The sequence below is a fragment of the Staurois parvus genome, unplaced genomic scaffold, assembly GCF_062004578.1.
Source record: "Staurois parvus isolate SC_StPar_1 unplaced genomic scaffold, SC_StPar_1.0 ptg000425l, whole genome shotgun sequence".
NCBI classification, from domain to species: domain Eukaryota; kingdom Metazoa; phylum Chordata; class Amphibia; order Anura; family Ranidae; genus Staurois; species Staurois parvus.
In genome coordinates, this window is record NW_028318221.1 from 3,715,025 (window position 1) to 3,734,099 (window position 19,075).

Here is a 19,075-nt window from a genome sequence, read left to right on the forward strand (position 1 = left end):
CACCACTGCATTGAACTACATCACCCTGAACACATCATGCCCACCGTGAAACATGGTGGCAGCATCATGTTTTGGCAATGCTTTTCTTCAGCAGGGACAGGGAAGCTGAGTTGATGGGAAGATTGGTGGAACTAAATACAGGATAATCTTAGAAGAAAACCTGTTAGAGTCTGCAAAAGCTTTAGAATAGGGAGGAGCCAGCAGGACCACGACCCTAAACATACAGCCAGAGCTACAATGGAATGGTTTAGATCAAAGCATATTCATGTGTTAGAATGGCCCAGTCAAAGTTCAGACCGAAATCCAATTGAGACTCTATGGCAAGACTCGAAAATTGCTGTTCACAGATGCTCTCCATCCTTCTGACAGAGCTTGAGCTATTTTGCAAAGAAAAATGGGCAAAAATTTCACTCTGTAGATGTGTAAAGCTGGTAGAGACATACCCAAGAAGACTTGCAGTTGTAATTGCAGCAAAATGTGGTTCTATAAAGTATTAACTCAGGAGGCTGAATACAAATGCACGACACACTCTTCAGATATTTATTTGTAAAAAATTTTTGAAAACCATTTAGCATTTTCTTTCCACTTTACAATTATGTGCCACTTTGTGTTGGTCTATCACATAAAATGCATTTATGTTTTTGGTAGTAACATAACAAAATGTGGAAAATTTCACAGAGTATGAATATTTTTTCAAGGCACTGTAATTGACCTAAAGTATTTATATGTCTATTATGATTTTACCATGCTAAAGTGAAATTAACAGTTGTTCATGGTGTTAGTAAATGTGTAAGGGTTGCAATTGAATGTGCCACAATACAATTTTGCACTGTGCATAGAACTGTAATAGGGCCATGGATCAAATATTGGGAAACTTATATGAATCATTCCATGTGAAGTAATGAATTTGTGAGTAAATAATGCAAGCTAATAAAATAAATCTGCTAAATCCTTTGCTTGCCTAAATGTGTTTTTCCCAGCGTTATTTGGGGAACACAGTAGACAAGTAGGTATATTTGCCTGAGATAGACACTTAGACACTTAGATATCCTCCTACACAGGCAGTCTTCTCCAGGTGTACCACTTGACTGTTTCAGATAGCCGTCCAGTTTCTGCAGATTTGCTTCCTTCTGCTGATTCCTTCCCTATAGTCCCCAGGCTCTTCTGTCTTTGTGACCATTGCTTAGTATTTTAAGGAGCACATCTCTCCACACCGTGCTGCTGGTTCAAGATTGAAGATATAAATGCTATGCTGTAGACAAAGTCACACCAGGCTCCTAAACCTTGGAGTTTCACTAAAGCCTTTGCAGATCATTTGCTCTAGGGCAGTGATCGGCAAGCCGCGGCTCGCGAGCCACATGCGGCTCTTACACAATTTAATGCGGCTCTTCTGTGGGCCGGGCACCCGCTCCCCTCCCTCCCTCCTCTCGGGCGGCCGCCCCAAAAGTCAGGACTCTGCAGCTAGCCCAGCAATGGGCAAACTACGGTCCGCGGGCCGTATACGGCCCGGCGAACCTTTTAATCCGGCCCGCGGAGCGTGGCAAACATTGGCTGTCAGGATGTAGGCGGGGCAGCGTGACGAACTCCTCTCCTCTCACAGTCCGCCCTGAAGACCGGAACGGCGCGGGAACACGGCGAGAGGAACGCGCGGAGCAAAGGTAAGTGAATTGACACAATATGGGGAATGAATTACTATAGGGGGGATGAATTACTATAGGGGGGATGAATTACTATATGGGGGGATGAATTACTATATGGGGGGATGAATTACTATATGGGGGATGTATTTTCAGTTTTAAAAATGTGGCTCTCAAAATAAATTTCAATCGTGGTTTTGGCAAGATTTGGCTCAGTTGAAAAAAAAGGTTGCCCACCACTGCTCTAGGGCTACATAGTACATAGGCCTAGTAGCCTAAAGTCCAATTTAAAGGCCAGAAGGGTATTACTTTTCTGTTTAACATTTGTTTGCACAGCAACATTTCAGACTGTTGTGTTTCAGACTCGGGGGCTGTGGCAAGTGATCTACCTCTGTTTTGGGCTCCTGTTTATTTTAAACAGTCCATATATCTTAGAATAGGAAGAATGGGCAGCACAGTAGCTAAATGGTTAGCACTTCCGCCTGGCAGTACTAGGGTCGTTGGTTCGAATCCCAGCCATTGCACCTCCTGCCTGGAGTTTGCATGTTCTCCCTGTGCCTGCGTGGGTTTCCTCCGGGTACTCCGGTTTCCTCCCACACTCCAAAGACATGCTGGTAGGTTAATTGGATCCTGTCTAAATTGGCCGTTGTATGTGAATGTGAGTTAGGGACCTTAGATTGTATGCCCCTTGAGGGTTAGGGACTTATGTGAATGTACTATATATATAATGTGTGTGTGTATGTAAAGCGCTGCGTAAATTGACGGCGCTATAAAAGTACCTGAAATAAATAATGGAAGTTGCCATGGTGATGATGACTTTGACAGTATATTAATTATTCTCTCTGTGTGCATTGAAACACCAGCATTGCTAATGGTCAGGTAGACTCAGTATGACCCACTAAGACCCCTTTCTGAAAGGTGTGGCAGTGGCAAAAGTCTCTCGATCACAGTGCCTAACCCCCATCCTGAAAGGGTTCTGGTTTGGCTCATTGGGAAACTAGACCATCAAGTCCACAGGGGCTTTCATAAGAAACCCATTTCTATTCCTGATATCTCTGCCCTCCCAAGGTCAGAACATGTGCTTTCTCCAGAGTCTTCAATTAAGTCATCAGCTAAGCCGGCCATGCATGGATCAAAATTCAGCCATTTCAGTAGGGACTGGCTGAATTTCAATCCATGTTTGGGCAGGGTGGTTGTACAGAACTCGATCTACCAATCGAGTTTTGTACAACCGCCCTGTCGGGTTTTCCCTGATTGACCAGTGCTGCAGGCAGCACTAATCAGTGCATTTTGACAGCAGGGAAGTTTCCCCATTGTCAGATTACAATAACTCAGCGGGAGTAAGTCAGGTCATTATTTTCATTCTACCCACTGGTTGAACAAAAAAAAGACTAATATGTTGGCTGCCTTAGCAAAAGATCTCTGAGGGAAGGTGCTCTCACCAGGAAAGAGCCATGGACTACCTAATTGAAATCATGGCTCAGATATTCAGGTTTGAGGATCTGTCCACAACTTACAGCGTAAGACTCCTGAATCTGTGTTCAGAAACAAACGCACACTTCTAATGTCGTTCCTTTCAAGAATTTGATGACGCTGTTTCTATGACATTGAAGCACTATAACAAGACATTCCCTGTTACAAAAAGTTTTGACAGTATTTACTCTTTCGCTGAGAAATTGGTAAAGAAGTGGTCACTTTTGCCTATGTTGGGTCTACTAGTGTTCTATCCTATTTGGGACGAAGATCACCCTGGTGACAGATTGTGCACCCATTAAGGACCCAGAGGACAAAAAGATGGAAAACCTTGCTAAATTCTTGACTCACACGGATTCTCTTCTCAAGCCAAAGTTTGTTTATCTCTGGGTGACTCTGACTTCTGCTGTGTGGGCTAGTGTCCTGCATCAGGATTTAAGTACAAAGGGATCAACTTAATACCTTTTGTGATTGGCTGGACCAGATAGTTTAATAACGGCAAGTCCCTATATGATGCCTTGCTGGATTTGACTCACTGCATCTTTCCCATTAGCTTTGCAACTATTGAACTAAAAAGTGCTGGTCTGCAGACCATGTTTCCAAAAAGTCCCTTGTGGCATTGGCAGTTACAGGTTCATGCCCATTTGAAAAAACTTTGGGCAAAATGATCAAGGACGTAACAGGGTAAAAGAGCAGTCATCTTTCCCAGTCACAGTGGCCAAGATGTTCTTCTGAGAAGAAGGCCTCATCCTACTTTTCCATCTTAAAAACATTGCAGCCTAGAAGTCCATGATGGTATGAAAATTTGTCCCCATCTTTGACCAGCAAGATGTCTGGGTTAGGGGCAAGGGTGGGTTTCAAAAATATCCTGATAACTGTTATCCACATATCCAAAGTGTGGGTATTGGAGGTTGTTATAACCAGATGGAAAACAGAATTGATATCTCTCCCACATGACATATTTCTCACTTCAAATCTCCCTTTCTTATCCTGGGTCATGTAGTGTATGATTTAGTATTCAGGTACATTGGGTTTTGCTGCTGTCTTCAGGAGATTTGGCATTAGCTAAACAAACCTGTAAAGACAGCCCAGTATGACTCCTCACACTTGAAGCCTGCCTCAGTTTTTTACTAGTGACATGAAAAAATGGTCATCTATCTGCAGATCAACTGCAACATAGGCAAGGATTAGAAGATAAAGAAGCTGCATACTCTGTGAGTATATCATATGCTGAAAGTGCTTAAACTGAGCGTTTAATATCACTTTACTTTTACTTTCATATTTGGGAGATACAAGAATTAGTTGGTAAAAGTGTAAACCATGGCGCAGTGGTGGGGTAGGTTGCAATAGAAACCCTGTACTTTTACAGAAATAATACATAATAGGGTTATCTTGGTGTAAACTTTAGTGTTAAAGTGGTTGTAAAGGAATTAAAAAAAAGGAAAAAAAAAGAAATATGTCTAAACTTACCTACGCTGCAATAGAATTGCACAGAGTGGGCCTGAACCTTCTCTTCTCGTGTCCCCCACTATCATGCCTGGTTCCTTCTCTATGGCTGGTGCTCTCAATAGGAAGCCGCTTCCCATGGATGCAGTCATGCGGGCCTGCTCCTGAGCTCCACTGCTGCGTCTGATGACACAGACAGCAGGACTCATCTCCCCCCTGCTCCGACCTCACTAGAGTGACAGCAGTGGGAGCCAATAGAAGTGAGGGAAGAGAAGAGATGCAGACTTGCACAGTGCTGGATAGAATGAGGGCACAGGTACAGTGGGGCAAAGAGTATTTAGTCAGCCACCAATTGTGCAAGTTCTCCCTCTTAAAAAGATGAGAGAGGCCTGTAATTGGCATCATAGGTAGACCTCAACTATGAGAGACAAAATGAGAAACAAAATCCAGACAATCACATTGGCTGATTTGGAAAGAATTTATTTGCAAATTATGGTGGAAAATAAATATTTGGTCAATAACAAAAGATAATCTCAATACTTTGTTATATATCCTTTGTTGGCAATGACAGAGGTCAAACGTTTCCTGTAAGTCTTCACAAGGTCGGCACACACTGTTGCTAGTATGTTGACCCATTCCTCCATGCAGATCTCCTCTAGAGCAGTGATGTTTTGGGGCTGTCGCTGGGCAACACGGACTTTCAACTCCCTCCAAAGGTTTTCTATGGGGTTGAGATCTGGAGACTGGCTAGGCCACTCCAGGACCTTGAAATGCTTCTTACGAAGCCACTCCTTCGTTGCCCGGGCGGTATGTTTGGGATCATTGTCATGTTGGAAGACCCAGCCACGTTTCATCTTCAATGCCCTTGCTGATGGAAGGAGGTTTGCAATCAAAATCTCACGATACATGGCCCCATTCATTCTGTCCTGTACATAGATCAGTCGTCCTGGTTCCTTTGCGGAGAAACAGCCCCAAAGAATGATGTTGCCACCTCCATGCTTCACAGTAGGTATGGTGTTCTTTGGATGCAACTCAGCATTCTCTCTCCAAACACGACGAGTTGTGTTTCTACCAAACAGTTCTATTTTGGTTTCATCTGACCATATGACATTCTCCCAATCCTCTTCTGGATCATCCAAATGCTCTCTAGCAAACTTCAGACGGGCCCGGACATGTACTGGCTTAAGCAGGGGGACACGTGTGGCACTGCAGGATCTGAGTCCCTGGCGGCGTAGTGTGTTACTGATGGTAGCCTTTGTTACGTTGGTCCCAGCTCTCTGCAGGTCATTCACTAGGTCCCCCCGTGTGGTCCTGGGATTTTTGCTCACTGTTGTTGTGATCATTTTGACCCCACGGGGTGAGATCTTGCGTGGCGCCCCAGATCGAGGGAGATTATCAGTGGTCTTGTATGTCTTCCATTTTCTAATTATTGCTCCCACAGTTGATTTGTGCACACCAAGCTGCTTGCCTATTGAAGATTCAGTCTTCCCAGCCTGGTGCAGGTCTACAATTTTGTTACTGGTGTCCTTCGACAGCTCTTTGGTCTTTACCATAGTGGAGTTTGGAGTGTGACTGTTTGAGGTTGTGGACAGGTGTCTTTTATACTGATAACAAGTTCAAACAGGTGCCATTGATACAGGTAATGAGTGCAGGACAGAGGAGCCTCTTAAAGAAGAAGGTACAGGTCTGTGAGAGCCAGAAATCTTGCTTGTTTGTAGGTGACCAAATACTTATTTTCCACCATAATTTGCAAATAAATTCTTTCCAAATCAGCCAATGTGATTGTCACAATTGGTGGCTGACTAAATACTTTTTTGCCCCACTGTAAGTATAAGGAGGTATGAGGGGCCAATACCGATGTCTAAACTTTTTTTTACCTAAATGCAAGGAATGCATTAAGGTAAAAAATGTTTAGGCTTTAGAACCACTTTAATTTTCATGTATACACATATATATATATATATATATATATATATATATATATATATATATATATATATATATATATATACACAGTGGGGATCGAAAGTTTGGCCACCCCAGCTAAAAATTTGTATTGTGCATAAAGAAGCCAAGAAAAGATGGAAGAATCTCCAAAAGGCATCAAATTACAGATTAGACATTCTTATAATATGTCAACAAAAGTTAGATTTTATTTCCATCATTTACACTTTCAAAATAACAGAAAACAAAAAAATGTCGTCTGCAAAAGTTTGGGCACCCTGCAGAGTTAATATCTTGTACTGCCTCCTTTGGCAAGTATCACAGCTTGTAAATGCTATTTGTAGCCAGCCAAGAGTCTTTCAATTCTTGTTTGAGGTATCTTTGCCCATTCTTCCTTACAAAAGTCTTCCAGTTCTTTGAGATTTCTGGGCTGTCTGTCACGCACTGCTCTTTTAAGGTCTATCCATAGATTTTCAATTATGTTGAGGTCAGGAGATTGTGAAGGCCATGGCAAAACCTTCAGTTTACGCCTCTTGATGTAATCCCCCGTGGATTTCGAGGTGTGTTTAGGATCATTATCCATTTGTAGAAGCCATCCTCTCTTTAACTTCAGCTTTTTCACAGATGGCATCAAGTTACCATCCAAAATTTGCTGAAATTTTATTGTATCCATTTTCCCTTCTACTCGTGAGATGTTCCCTGTGCCACTGGCTGCAACACAACCCCAAAGCATGATTGATCCAACCCCATGCTTAACAGTTGGACAGAGGTTCTTTTCATTCAATTCTGTGCCCCTTCTTCTCCAAACGTACCTTTGCTCATTCTGGCCAAAAAGTTCAATTTTAACCTCATCGGTCCACAGAACTTGTTTCCAAAATGCATCAGGCTTGTCTATATGTTCATTTGCAAAGTTCAAATGATGATTTTTGTGGTGAGGACGTAGAAGAGGTTTTCTTCTGATGACTCTTCCATGAAGACCATATTTGTACAAGTATCTCTTTATAGTGGAATAGTGTACCACAACTCCAGTGTCTGCCAGATCTTTCTGGAGGGATCGTGCAGTCAAACGTGGGTTTTGAATTGTTTTTCTCACAATCCTGCGAGCTGTTCTGTCTGATATTTTTCTTGGTCTTCCAGATCTTGCTTTAACTTCCACTGTTCCTGATGACTGCCATTTCTTAATTACATTCCGAACAGAGGATATTGACATCTGAAAACGCTTTGCTATCTTCTTATAGCCTTCTCCAGCTTTGTAAGCGTCAACTATTTTCAGTTTTCTAGACAACTGCTTAGAAGAACCCATGGTGCTGATTGTTGGGGCAAGGTCAGATGAGTCTGGGCATTTAAAACCTTTGAGATTGACCTGGTCTTCCCAGACGATGATTGAGAACAATCCATGACACTGGCAGGTCTCAGCTTTGCAAAGGGGGCAATGCATGCTATAAATTCTGCAGGGTGCCCAAACATTTGCAGACGCCATTTTTTTGTTTTCTGTTATTTTGAAAGTGTAAATGATGGAAATAAAATCTAACTTTTGACATATTATAAGAATGTCTAATCTGTAATTTGATGCCTTTTGGAGATTTTACCATCTTTCCTTGGCCTCTTTATGCACATTAATACAAATTTTTAGCTGGGGTGCCCAAACTTTCGATCCCCACTGTGTGTATGTGTGTGTGTGTGTATGTGTGTATATATATATATATATATATATATATATATATATATATATATATATATATATATATATATATAGTCTGGTGTTACAGCAAAACATATGTATAATATAAACCAGCTGCTAACGCAAAAGTTTAATAATACCTGTGTGTTTTATACAGAATCTCTTTAATTTGTTTTTTTTTTTGCATCCTTTTTACTTTTTTTCAGGGTAACTCAAATACTATAAGTACTGTAGATATATCGGCTGGCTTTGTGGGACTAGATAACTATGTTGAGTATCCAGCTATTTTCCTAACTGTTTTTGTGACATATAGCGGGCCCCTCCTTTGGACTATGCACCTGCTTTATCACCTCAGTGCTGAAACTAACTGGTAAATATACTTTTTATGCAATTATAGAAAAATATCTCAGGTATTAAGAAATGTGAAATGCCATTGTAGTGGTGTGATTCCCTTCTTTTACAACATGGGTCACATGGACTGTTGTTTAAAGCAGAATTTCTGAAGCATGACTCATTGGTTGGGGTTCTTTGCGTACCTATGGAGTTTGCGTTCAACAATGTTGGACTCTGAGATTTATTAGGCTGGCACCATAGCACTGAAAAGCAGCTGATGTTAACCATCCTGTTTTTCCCCTTTGCTGTCTGCTCAGTTTTTCCTTTCATATACACAATAAAATGCACATTATAGACTTGGAAAAACTGCTTAGGACCTCTGGAATCATAGTATTTTTTTAATGCAAAAGACACATGGAATGCAAAAAATATCAATGCTCAATATTTTTATTAAAAATACACTAAAGTGTCATACACTCATATACTCTATAGCTTCCATGTTTAATATCTATTATTCTATATTCACTCACCCGCCACTTTATTAAGTACATCTGTTCAATTGCTTGGTAACACAAATTGCTAATCAGCCAATCACATGACAGTAACTCAATGCATTTAGGCATCTAGACATGGTGAAGACGACTCGCTGAAGTTCAAACCAAGCATAGAATGAGGAAAAAAGGGGGGTTTAGGTGACTGAGTGTGGCATGGTTGTTGGTGCCAGAAGGGCTGGTGTGAATATTTCATAAACTGCTGATATACTGGAATTTTCATGTATAACCATCTCTAATGACACTGTAAATTATACTTTAGCAAGTTAAATTGTAGCATAACAAAGAAATTGAAGATAGCAAGAAAGCAAATGTGCAGTACTCCTGCCAGTCACTGTCATACCCTCCACAATGCTGCTCTACACATACTTCCCTCTGTCATGACCTCCATACACCACTTCTGCCTATAGAAAACTTTTATGTCCTCCTTTTTACAAATATGTGCACATTGTGTCTACTGCTAAGTGACCTTTCTTTATATTCAGCATTGTTTGTGAAGCATTTCAAGCTTCCCATCAGCAATCCTGAAGTCTTCTTGCACCCGTTTGGCTTTGGGTATTCTTAAACTCCCTGTTTGCTGTCTTTCTCAGTGTTCAGTTTACCCTCCCAGCTCTGTTTTGCAGAAGGACACCTTCTGTATTCAGTCAGCTGTACTGGAGGCTTCCTCTGTACATTCAGCTTTATACCCTCATGGCTCATGTAACACCTCTCTATCATCTCTACTCAAAGTGTTGCATTACCCTCTTACAGCTTCCCTCCTTTACAGTATTACATTATCCTTCTGTATGTCTGCCATTGCTCTACTGGAGTATACAGACTCTGGAGTCGTTGCTTGTCCAGGCAGTGAAGGCTGTTTGCCCATCTCCTTTACAGCACGCATAAAATGGAGTGGACATACACGCAGGACACAAAAAGGGGTCACTAAACTCCCCCATACCCAACAACATATGCTCATTGTTTCTTCTTTCCCTCACTGCTCTATTCAGCTGTTTGGAGGCAAGCTAAATACCCAACAATTCCAGGTATGGGTTCCTTTCAAATGCTCTGGGTTTTTTGTTGCTGAGCCGAAACTGTTGAAGCCAAACACAGTCAAGAAGAAGGCCAGCAACGACAGGTTAAATATTTTTCTAATGAAAGGCATGCTGTAATAACAGTGGAGATTACACACTGCTCAAAAAAATTAAAGGAACACTCTTTTTAATCAGAGTATAGCATCAAGTCAATTGAACTCCTGGGATATTGATCTGGTCATTTAAGTAGCAGAGGGGGTTGTTAATGAATTTCATCTGCATCTGGCGCCCTGTGCTTTTCACAGATGAGAGCAGGTTCACCTGGAGCACATATGACAGACGTGAAAGGGTCTGGAGAAGCCATGGAGATTGTTATGCTGTCTGTAACATCGTTTGACATGACCATTTTGGTGGTGGGTCAATGATGGTCTGGGGAGGCATATCCATGAAGGGACGTACAGACCTCTACAGGCTAGACAATGGTACCCTGACTAGTAAGTAAATGTATCGGTATGCTACTAAATGCTAATATAATAAGTGATAACCCCAGATGCCAAATTATACTTTCTCCCCCGAAAGTTAAAAAACACTTGTGAAAGAAGGAAGAATTTTCTAATAGAAAACATCTGCACTATTGGGTTTTCTTTGACACAGAGATGCTGAATAACAGTTGGATTAAATGGTACCCTGACTGCCATTAGGTATCGGGATGCCGCCAGGTTGCGCCTCAGACTGTTCAGGAGATCAATGATGCCCTGGTCCAGATCTGGGAGGAAATACCCCAGGACACCATCCATCTCATTAGGAGCATGCCCCAACGTTGTCAGGCTTGCATACAAACACGTGGGGGCCATACAAACTACTGAGTACCATTATGAGTTGCTGCAATTAAATTTCAGCAAAATGGACTAGCTTGTTGCATAATTTTTTCACTTTGATTTTTGGGGTGTCTTTGAATTCAGTCCTCTGTAGGTTGATAATTTTCATTTGCATCAAACGATGTGGCATCCTTACATTCCTAACACATCACCCAGTTCATATCAGTATTGATATACAGCATGATATTTTTTCCCCATTGAGATCTGATATGTTTTCAGTGTCCCTTTAATTTTTTTGAGCAGTGTGTGTGTTTATTTTCATATATATATATATATATATATATATATATATATATATATATATATATATATATATACGCATGCACACTTTTTAAATGCATTAATATTTATTCATTACATTCATTGATCATGATCAAATGGGGGAAAAAAAAGAATGTGTGTCAGAATAATGCATTTCTGTACTGTCTGCTATGTTGGTGATCTAACTAAAAGTAATAACCAACTTAACCTTGCTCTCTTCCAGGAATTCCACTTCTGTTGCTCATGGTTGTTACTGCTACGCAATAATTCGCTCCCTACCGGTCACCGTGTACATTCTTCTGGTGACAGCTCTTCGTTACCACTTGTTTATATGGAGTGTTTTTTCTCCAAAGTTGCTCTATGAAGTGATACATCTGTCTATCTCGGCAGTAGTTTGTGCAGTGTTCATTGCTGTAGATAAGAATCAAGTTAATAAATCTGAAGGCTGAGGTGTCTCAGTGAAGATTCAGAATCGGAGAAGCTGAGATGGCTTTGTTCTATTTTTATAAACTGTAAAGGAACTTTGCATTTGTTTTTTGATGAACCTTTATATATGTGCAAGTGTAACTAATGTAATAAAAGGTTACAAAATATTTCTAGGTGCATAAGGAGATCCTGATCGTACCCCCTGTTACATGCTTAAAGGACAAGAGTAGTTTTAGCGCAAGATGTAGAAATCTAGTCCCCTAGCCTAGAAACTTCCCATCCAGCTGTTAAAGAATATGTAAACCCAACATTTCATATTCCTGATAAGTACCATGTACTTGTATGAAAAACTATCCTGTTCTCTTTGTATTGAAACTCCTGGTGTTCCTGGCAGTCACATTGCTTTCCTATTAAGCCCTCATGCACACTGGACGTTTGTAGAAGAAAACGTCAAAAGCCAAAAACAGCAGCTGTACAGCCAGTAAACTCCCCAGCATGTTATCCTATGTGTCCATGCACTCATAGACTGTAATCCGCTTTTTTGGCAGGGGCATTTTTTGGCTGAAAAAAAACCCAGAACTTTGGCTGTTTTTTTGACCAAAAAAAAAAAACCCTCTAAAAAACGTCACTAAACGCTAATGCAAAAATGCTGAAAAACCTGCGTTATTAATGTGACTTTACAAAGCTAACATTACCAGCGTTATTAAAACGCCCAGTGTGCATGGATCCTAAAAACTGGCCATTCTAGGTAGTCGAGCATGGTGTGGTCAGTTCTCTAGCTGTGCTGGGAACTCAGTGTGCTCTCCTCCAATGATCAGGCTTGTCCTGACACTCCACCCCCTGCACTTCTTTTAACTGGGAATATCCCTGTGTGTCTCCTTCCCCATGTCTTATGCAGCTGAGAACAGAGGGTATGTGATCACTTATAGAAAAAAAAAAAGGGTATTTATAATGTTTATTTGTATAATGGGTTTTTTTAATATCTATACACAAATGTTTTGCCTTTCATTTCTATTTTAAACTGAATGGGTTGTTTTACAAGGTGAGGGTTCACAATCACTTTAACTTACCTCAGCATGGCACGATGCCTGCACGCTCATCTGCTCTTTACATTCTATATGCAGAAAACGTTGGCATTAGATGCATCTCCAGGACTGGAGACTTTGTGACCAAGGCTCAGTTAAGTCTATGAGGAATAGAGGAAGTGTGCGGCCTGGCGGAGGCCCAGCTCTGTGCCTGAGGTAATTACGCAGCTGGTTAAGGGGGTTTCTTGGTTAATTTAGGTTAGGGGGCTACGGAGGGTGGTGAATTTTTATTTAACTAAAAGTGAACTTGTCCATTAAGGTATAAAACAGTGTCTGTAATGTGTGTTTGGAAAAAAAAGATGTCCGACCTACTGAAGATTTTCTTATTAAAGCACTGCACTTTAGGACAAAATGTTTTTACACCAAGATTAAAAAGACTTGGATTTTATTTATTGTGAAATGCATTATCACACAATAGCTGATGGCATAGTAATTTTATACATACAAATGAACAGAAACATTGTATTTTAATTTTTTTTTTCTTTTGGTTTATAATGACCTTAGTTTACCTCATCCACATACACTATATTGCCAAATGTATTGGGACACCCCTCCCAAATCTTTGGATTCAGGTGTTCCAATCCCCTCCATGGCCACAGAAGTATAAAGTTAGGCACCTAGGCATGCAGACTGCTTTTACAAACATTTGTGAAAGAATGGGTCGCTCTCAGGAGCTCAGTGAATTCAAGTGTGGTACTGTGATAGGTTGCCATCTGTGCTATAAGTCCATCCATGAAATTTTCTTGCTACTAAATATTCCACAGACAACTGTTAGTGGTGTTATAACAAAGTAGAAGCAACTGGGAAGATCAGCAACTCAGCCATGATGTGGTAGGCCACTTAAAATGACAGAGCGTTGTCAGCACATGCTGAATCGCACAGTGTGCAGAAGTCGCCAAATGTCTGCACAGTCATTAGCTAAAGACCTCCAAACTTCAGATTAGCACAACAGGGTGTAGATAGCTTCATGAAATGGGTTTCCATGGCCGAGCAGCTGCATCCAAGCCTTACATCAAGTGCAATGCAAAGCGTCTGATGCAGTGGTGTAAAGCACGCCACCATTAGACTCTAGAGCAGTGGACACGTGTTCTCTGGAGTGATGAATCACACTTCTCTGTCTGGGGAGGAGAATGGTACTTGCTTGACTGCACTGTGCCAAGTGTAAAGTTTGGTGGAGGGGGGGGGTTATGGTGTGGGGTTGTTTTTCAGGGTTTGGGCTTGGCCCCTTAGTTCCATTGAAGGAAACTCTTAAGGCGTCAACATACCATTGAGTCCTGACCTCAACCCGATAGAACACCTTTGGGATGAATTAGAGCGGAGACTGAGAGCCAGGACTTCTTGTCCGATATCCGTGCCTGACTTCACAAATGTGCTTCTGGAAGAATGGTTAAACATTCCCATAGACACACTCATAAACCTTGTGGACAGCCTTCCCAGGAGAGTTGAAGCTTTTATAGCTGTAAAGGGTGGGCCAACTCAATATTGAACCCTACGGACTAAGACTGGGATGCCATTAAAGTTCATGTGTGTGTAAAAGCAAGTGTCCCAATACTATTGGCAATGTAGTGTATGTTATTTAAAGAATATATGCAATGCATTTGAACACTGATTTGATTTTATTTATCAAGTTTTTTTTTTTTTTTGGAGCAAAGCTCTATGCAGATCTGAAGACACTACTGCTTTGCTCTTCCTAATGTAGGCCAGCTTAGCCAATAAAACCAACTGAACTGCAAAGGGTTTTATGAGGCCAGCTTGTGTTAGGCTTCAAAAATCTGATTGCAGCTAGCCCTGTAGTACTTCAATAGTCTTGCTCCCAACAGTTTAAGTAGTTGTAAACTTCTGAAACCCCTGAAGCATGTCTTTCTATAGTTTGTACTCATCTCAATTCAGTGCACTAAATGTCATTTCTGTCTGCTGCCTCTTTCCTCTGTTATCTGCACGAGTCAGGTCTGACACCAAGAAATAAAAAGGTGATGGGGAGGGATTTCCAGCACACAGCTTGTGATTGACAACCTCAGCTTTGTTCCTGTGTGTTGGGGGGTGTCCCTTCCCTTCCCTCCCCCCCCCCCCCAACCAGATCTCCTCATTGAGTGTAACTTCAGCTACCTGACCCTGTTTTCTGAAAGCTCAGACAAACTGTATAAATTAATCACTTTGAATAAATATAAAGGAGAAAGAGCTGCAAATAATCAGATACAACGTATGTAGTAAGATTTGTTTCATCTGTGCATCACTTGAGGCTAGTCACTTCACTGGGTATATGTAAGGGTTTACAACCACTTTAAGGGAAGGGGCAACAGTTGCCCTATCCGTTATAATTGTATCCACATTAAAGGGCTTTTCCACCAAGTGGACTAAAGGTAAAAAGTCCCAAAGCCCCTTTAACTTACTTTAACAGTGTTCAGCTTTCAGATGGTATAGAAGCTCTTGCAGCATAGCTACCTTTAAATCTCTATAAAATTGCAATCCTTGCAATCCCATAAAACCACCACTATAAACTGTTTGTCTCAGTCATTTGCACTTGCTTTGCTCTTCTTTTTTAATTCTGTGCAGGACATTTATCAAGCAAAATAGTGACATTTGGACACAGATTGGGCAGCCTCTCATTTAGCAAATAATTTGCACATGTATTTGCAACCCCTACACTCAGAATCCTAGGCAGCCAGCTTCAACAGATTTTTTTAACGCATATATGACAGATCTTCACTGCAAACAAATGCACAATTAAGAAGTGGTCAGTGTGTCAGGTATAATTCCATTGTATTAGAGAAGGTGAGGGATGCACTTATGAGTCAAGCTTTAGTGTAGTAAATCCCCCCACCTGTTAGCATTGCAATATTGTGCGGCAGAATTGTGTCCGCTTGTGGCTACTGCTGAAATACATAGATTCAGTATGTTGGACATGTCTCCAAGATTGTAGAAGTAACTAATGAATTGCTTGTAAAATAAAACTTGAAATGTAATATCGCATTAAAACACTTGAGGCTGTCAATATGTATGTTCTAGGAAAAAGTGTAAATATTTTTTTTTTTTTAATGTATTTGTATATTAGTATATTTGTAGAAGTACAGTGTTTTGAAAAAAAGTTTTCTGCTTTTATATAAAATGGTGACCTGGTTTTAATAATAATTAACAAAAACATTGCCTTTTCCCTAATGTTTTGCACCAATAAAAATATTAAGGGTTTGTTTTAATTTACAGAGACTTTTTACTTTCCTCAAGTTTGAAGGAAGCATCTTATGCTGAGAAGTTGGTTGTGTGATGACTTTGTAATGATGTCATTCATCATCACAGCCATTTTCCACCTCACACAGTTCATGAATACTTTCCTTTGAGATTTACTTAACCTCCCTAGCGGTCTGATTATGTCAGTATTTCTGTGCTCAAAGCGGTACTTTTTTTGCATGGAAATATGTTTTTTTTATTGTAGGCCTGTAATTTTTAGCAATAACTGGCTGAAAACTGTCCGAACAAGTCTAGTAAACATCCCGCATGTTAAAATTTGAAACATGAAATCATAAATTATATTTTAATAAATAATCATAAAAAATAATATAATACATTTAATTCAATAATATACTCAAACCAAAAACACTGAAATTTGAAATCGAGCGCCAAGTTTGCACATCACGGAGCAAAGTGGTAAAATCGTTTTCAGTGTCTGATAACGAATTTCCCCACGAATCATCACTCAATTCTGAAAGTGGTTCTAATTTACTATCGCTGTTCTCCAGCTGGTCTAAAACCGCTTTTGACCTAAAGGGACGCTTTTTGGACGCCATGGACATTTCTCAGTTTCCAGGCAGAAAGAACAGTAAATATGCAGGCAGGGCACAGGACAAAGCACTAGGGACAAAATGTATGTGAAATGGTTTGATATTGTAATGTTATACTATGTGATTTTAGTGAATGTCACCTTTTGACATTTTTAAATTTCCCGCCGGTTCCGTTCCCCGTACGTCCTGACGTCGCAGGGAACGGAACCCCGGAATACGGATGCCGGCATCGGCCGGAGGAGATGGCCGGGGACACTGAGGGGGGATATCGCGGGAGCGAAGGACAAGGTAAGTGCAAAAGGGGTCCCAGAGCAACGCTGCAGGGTATTCCCGAGTGTAGCTTGGGGTTACCGCTTTTGGCACTGAAACTTTATCCCGAGCTACACTCGGGAATACCTTCAGGGAGGTTTAAGTGTTACTAAACCCAGGACCCTGCATTCACTCTATTTGGTCTCCCACAGTACACAGAACATGGAAGTGCTATTATTTTAGTAAATATAAACTGATAATTACCTTGTTAGGGATCCGGGTATGACCAGAAATGTGTGGACTGACACAGGGAAACACAGGCTCCAGGTATAGTATAAACAATACAATTTATTAAAGACTAAACAATACATAAACGCAGTGCAAGACTAAACATAAACACAGTGCAACCAAACCTCCAACAGATAACAATAAGAACAATACTAAACGTAGTCGGGCAGGCCGGGTCAGTAGCAAATGGGCAGGCAAGGTACAAGGAGCAGGCGGAAGCGTAGCCGAGGTCAGGACAGTTCATGCAGACAGGATTAAAGCAGAATCAGGATCAGGCAGGAAGCAGACAGGATGCAGGTACAGGGGCTCATGGGAAACATGCACCAAGGCCCTGATCACAGGCCTGGCCATTCCTTAAATACACCTGCTGTAATCAGCTTCAGGTGATGGCTCATTGTAGGAGTGAGCCTCTGGTTGCTGAGAGCACCAGCTGGCCAGCCCTGGTACTGCAGCCCACAAGGCAGGCGGGTCCCACCACCACTGGCAAGTCCATTCCTGACATACCTTTTCTCATCAGCAATTACAGCAGCCTTGTGACTTCTATCAGTGTCCAGCAGAGCACATGTTAAAGCTTGTCAGAGGAGTTTTCTTTCTGCTCTAGGAGGATGCAGAACCCCTGACCTCTGTCTGGACAGTGCTGATTGGCCCTGTGCTGAACACGTGCACTTTCCCAAGCAAAAAAAAAAAACCTCTCTAGCAATACACACTAAACTGAGCATGTGCAGGGTGACGCCACATGATATGTCTTATCAGGAGATAAAAGGGGGACGCTGGAAGAAGGGGAGGATCAGAGAAGTCAAGATCAAACAGCCTTTTTACACAATGCTGAGAATTAACCTCGTAGGTTCCACAGGGAGTATATCGAGCATGATTTACTGCATATATAGACTGGTTTTACTGTTGTGCATTTAGTAACACTTTAAAGTAGAACTATATCCAAAATGAAAAAATAAACAAAACAATTGCCTAGAGTAAGATAGGAATATAACCCCTGTCCGATTATTTTTTGCTATCTTTGTCCCATTGAGATTTACATTCACTTCCTGTCCCATAGCCAAAACAGGAAGTGAGAAAATTATGAAAATTAAGGGAATTCCTTAGGGACGCCCAGGTCACCAGAACTAGTGACCCCATTGAAAAATGTCCTCTTTATAACTTTGCTGGGGACTACCCAAAATGTGGGTTTCTTTTACTTTCACTTTCGATAACGGTAAACAGGACAAATAGGGTGAATCTCCTTAATGGGGTTGCAGACCATAAAACCTGACAGGTATTCTAATCCATTTCCACTCTGTCCAAAACTAAACAAAAAGTTATGATGTTAGTTATACTTTGTTGTTTTATTGGAACAAAAATTGAGTTGAAATGTTATATATTTGATCGTAATTAACCACATAGAGCTTGATTTTATTTGATTATTGTTTGGCTTCAGAGTGTCTGCTCAAGTACAGCTCAGAATCAGCCTAAAGCTGTACTCTAGGGGAAAGAAAATTGGGCCACTTGTGTAAAAATAATTATTGGTATCGCATGTATGGCTGCTATTCCATTCAGTAAAACTGCTGATTTCATTTGGACCCTGCAGTGGAGGAAACATCGAACACTTGTAGTTCCTGCTTTAATACACTGATCATAGCAGGTTCCTCGTTGCACACCTCCATTCAAATTAAAAAAACTTGTATTGTTTTCATTGAATACAAGGCTTTTTGTGACTAAAGGAAGGGCACATAAATGTCATGCTCTCCTTTCCTCCAATCAAAGAAAGCTTTGCTTTCTGTAATTGGCTTTTTTCTGAATGGAGGAGGAATACAGTGAACAACTAGCTATGATCAGTGTTCTGCAACTGGAATTACAAGACACCATGCTGGACGTTTGGCATTCACAGTACTGTGAGGGCTGAATGAAAGTAACTGTTTTACTAAAAGAACCAGTAGCCAAAGATGGGACAGACCTCAATAAAGATTTTAATTTTTACACCAAAACAGGAACATATTTACACATTCTCTCTTGAGAAAAGGAGATTAAAGGGGATTTGATCAA

General features: G+C 40.9%; 1 protein-coding gene across 1 annotated transcript in view; it reads left to right on the forward strand.

The window, feature by feature from the left end:
* The window catches only part of PIGG (phosphatidylinositol glycan anchor biosynthesis class G (EMM blood group)), a 59,846-nt gene extending 43,927 nt beyond the window's left edge, over positions 1-15,919 (forward strand). The window contains exons 12-13 of the mRNA XM_089687444.1: positions 8,388-8,551; positions 11,438-15,919. Coding sequence (XP_089543570.1) covers positions 8,388-8,551; positions 11,438-11,663 — 390 coding nt within the window. The 3' untranslated portion in view covers positions 11,664-15,919. The remainder of the gene's footprint in view (positions 1-8,387; positions 8,552-11,437) is intronic.
* The last annotated feature ends 3,156 nt before the right edge of the window (positions 15,920-19,075 follow it).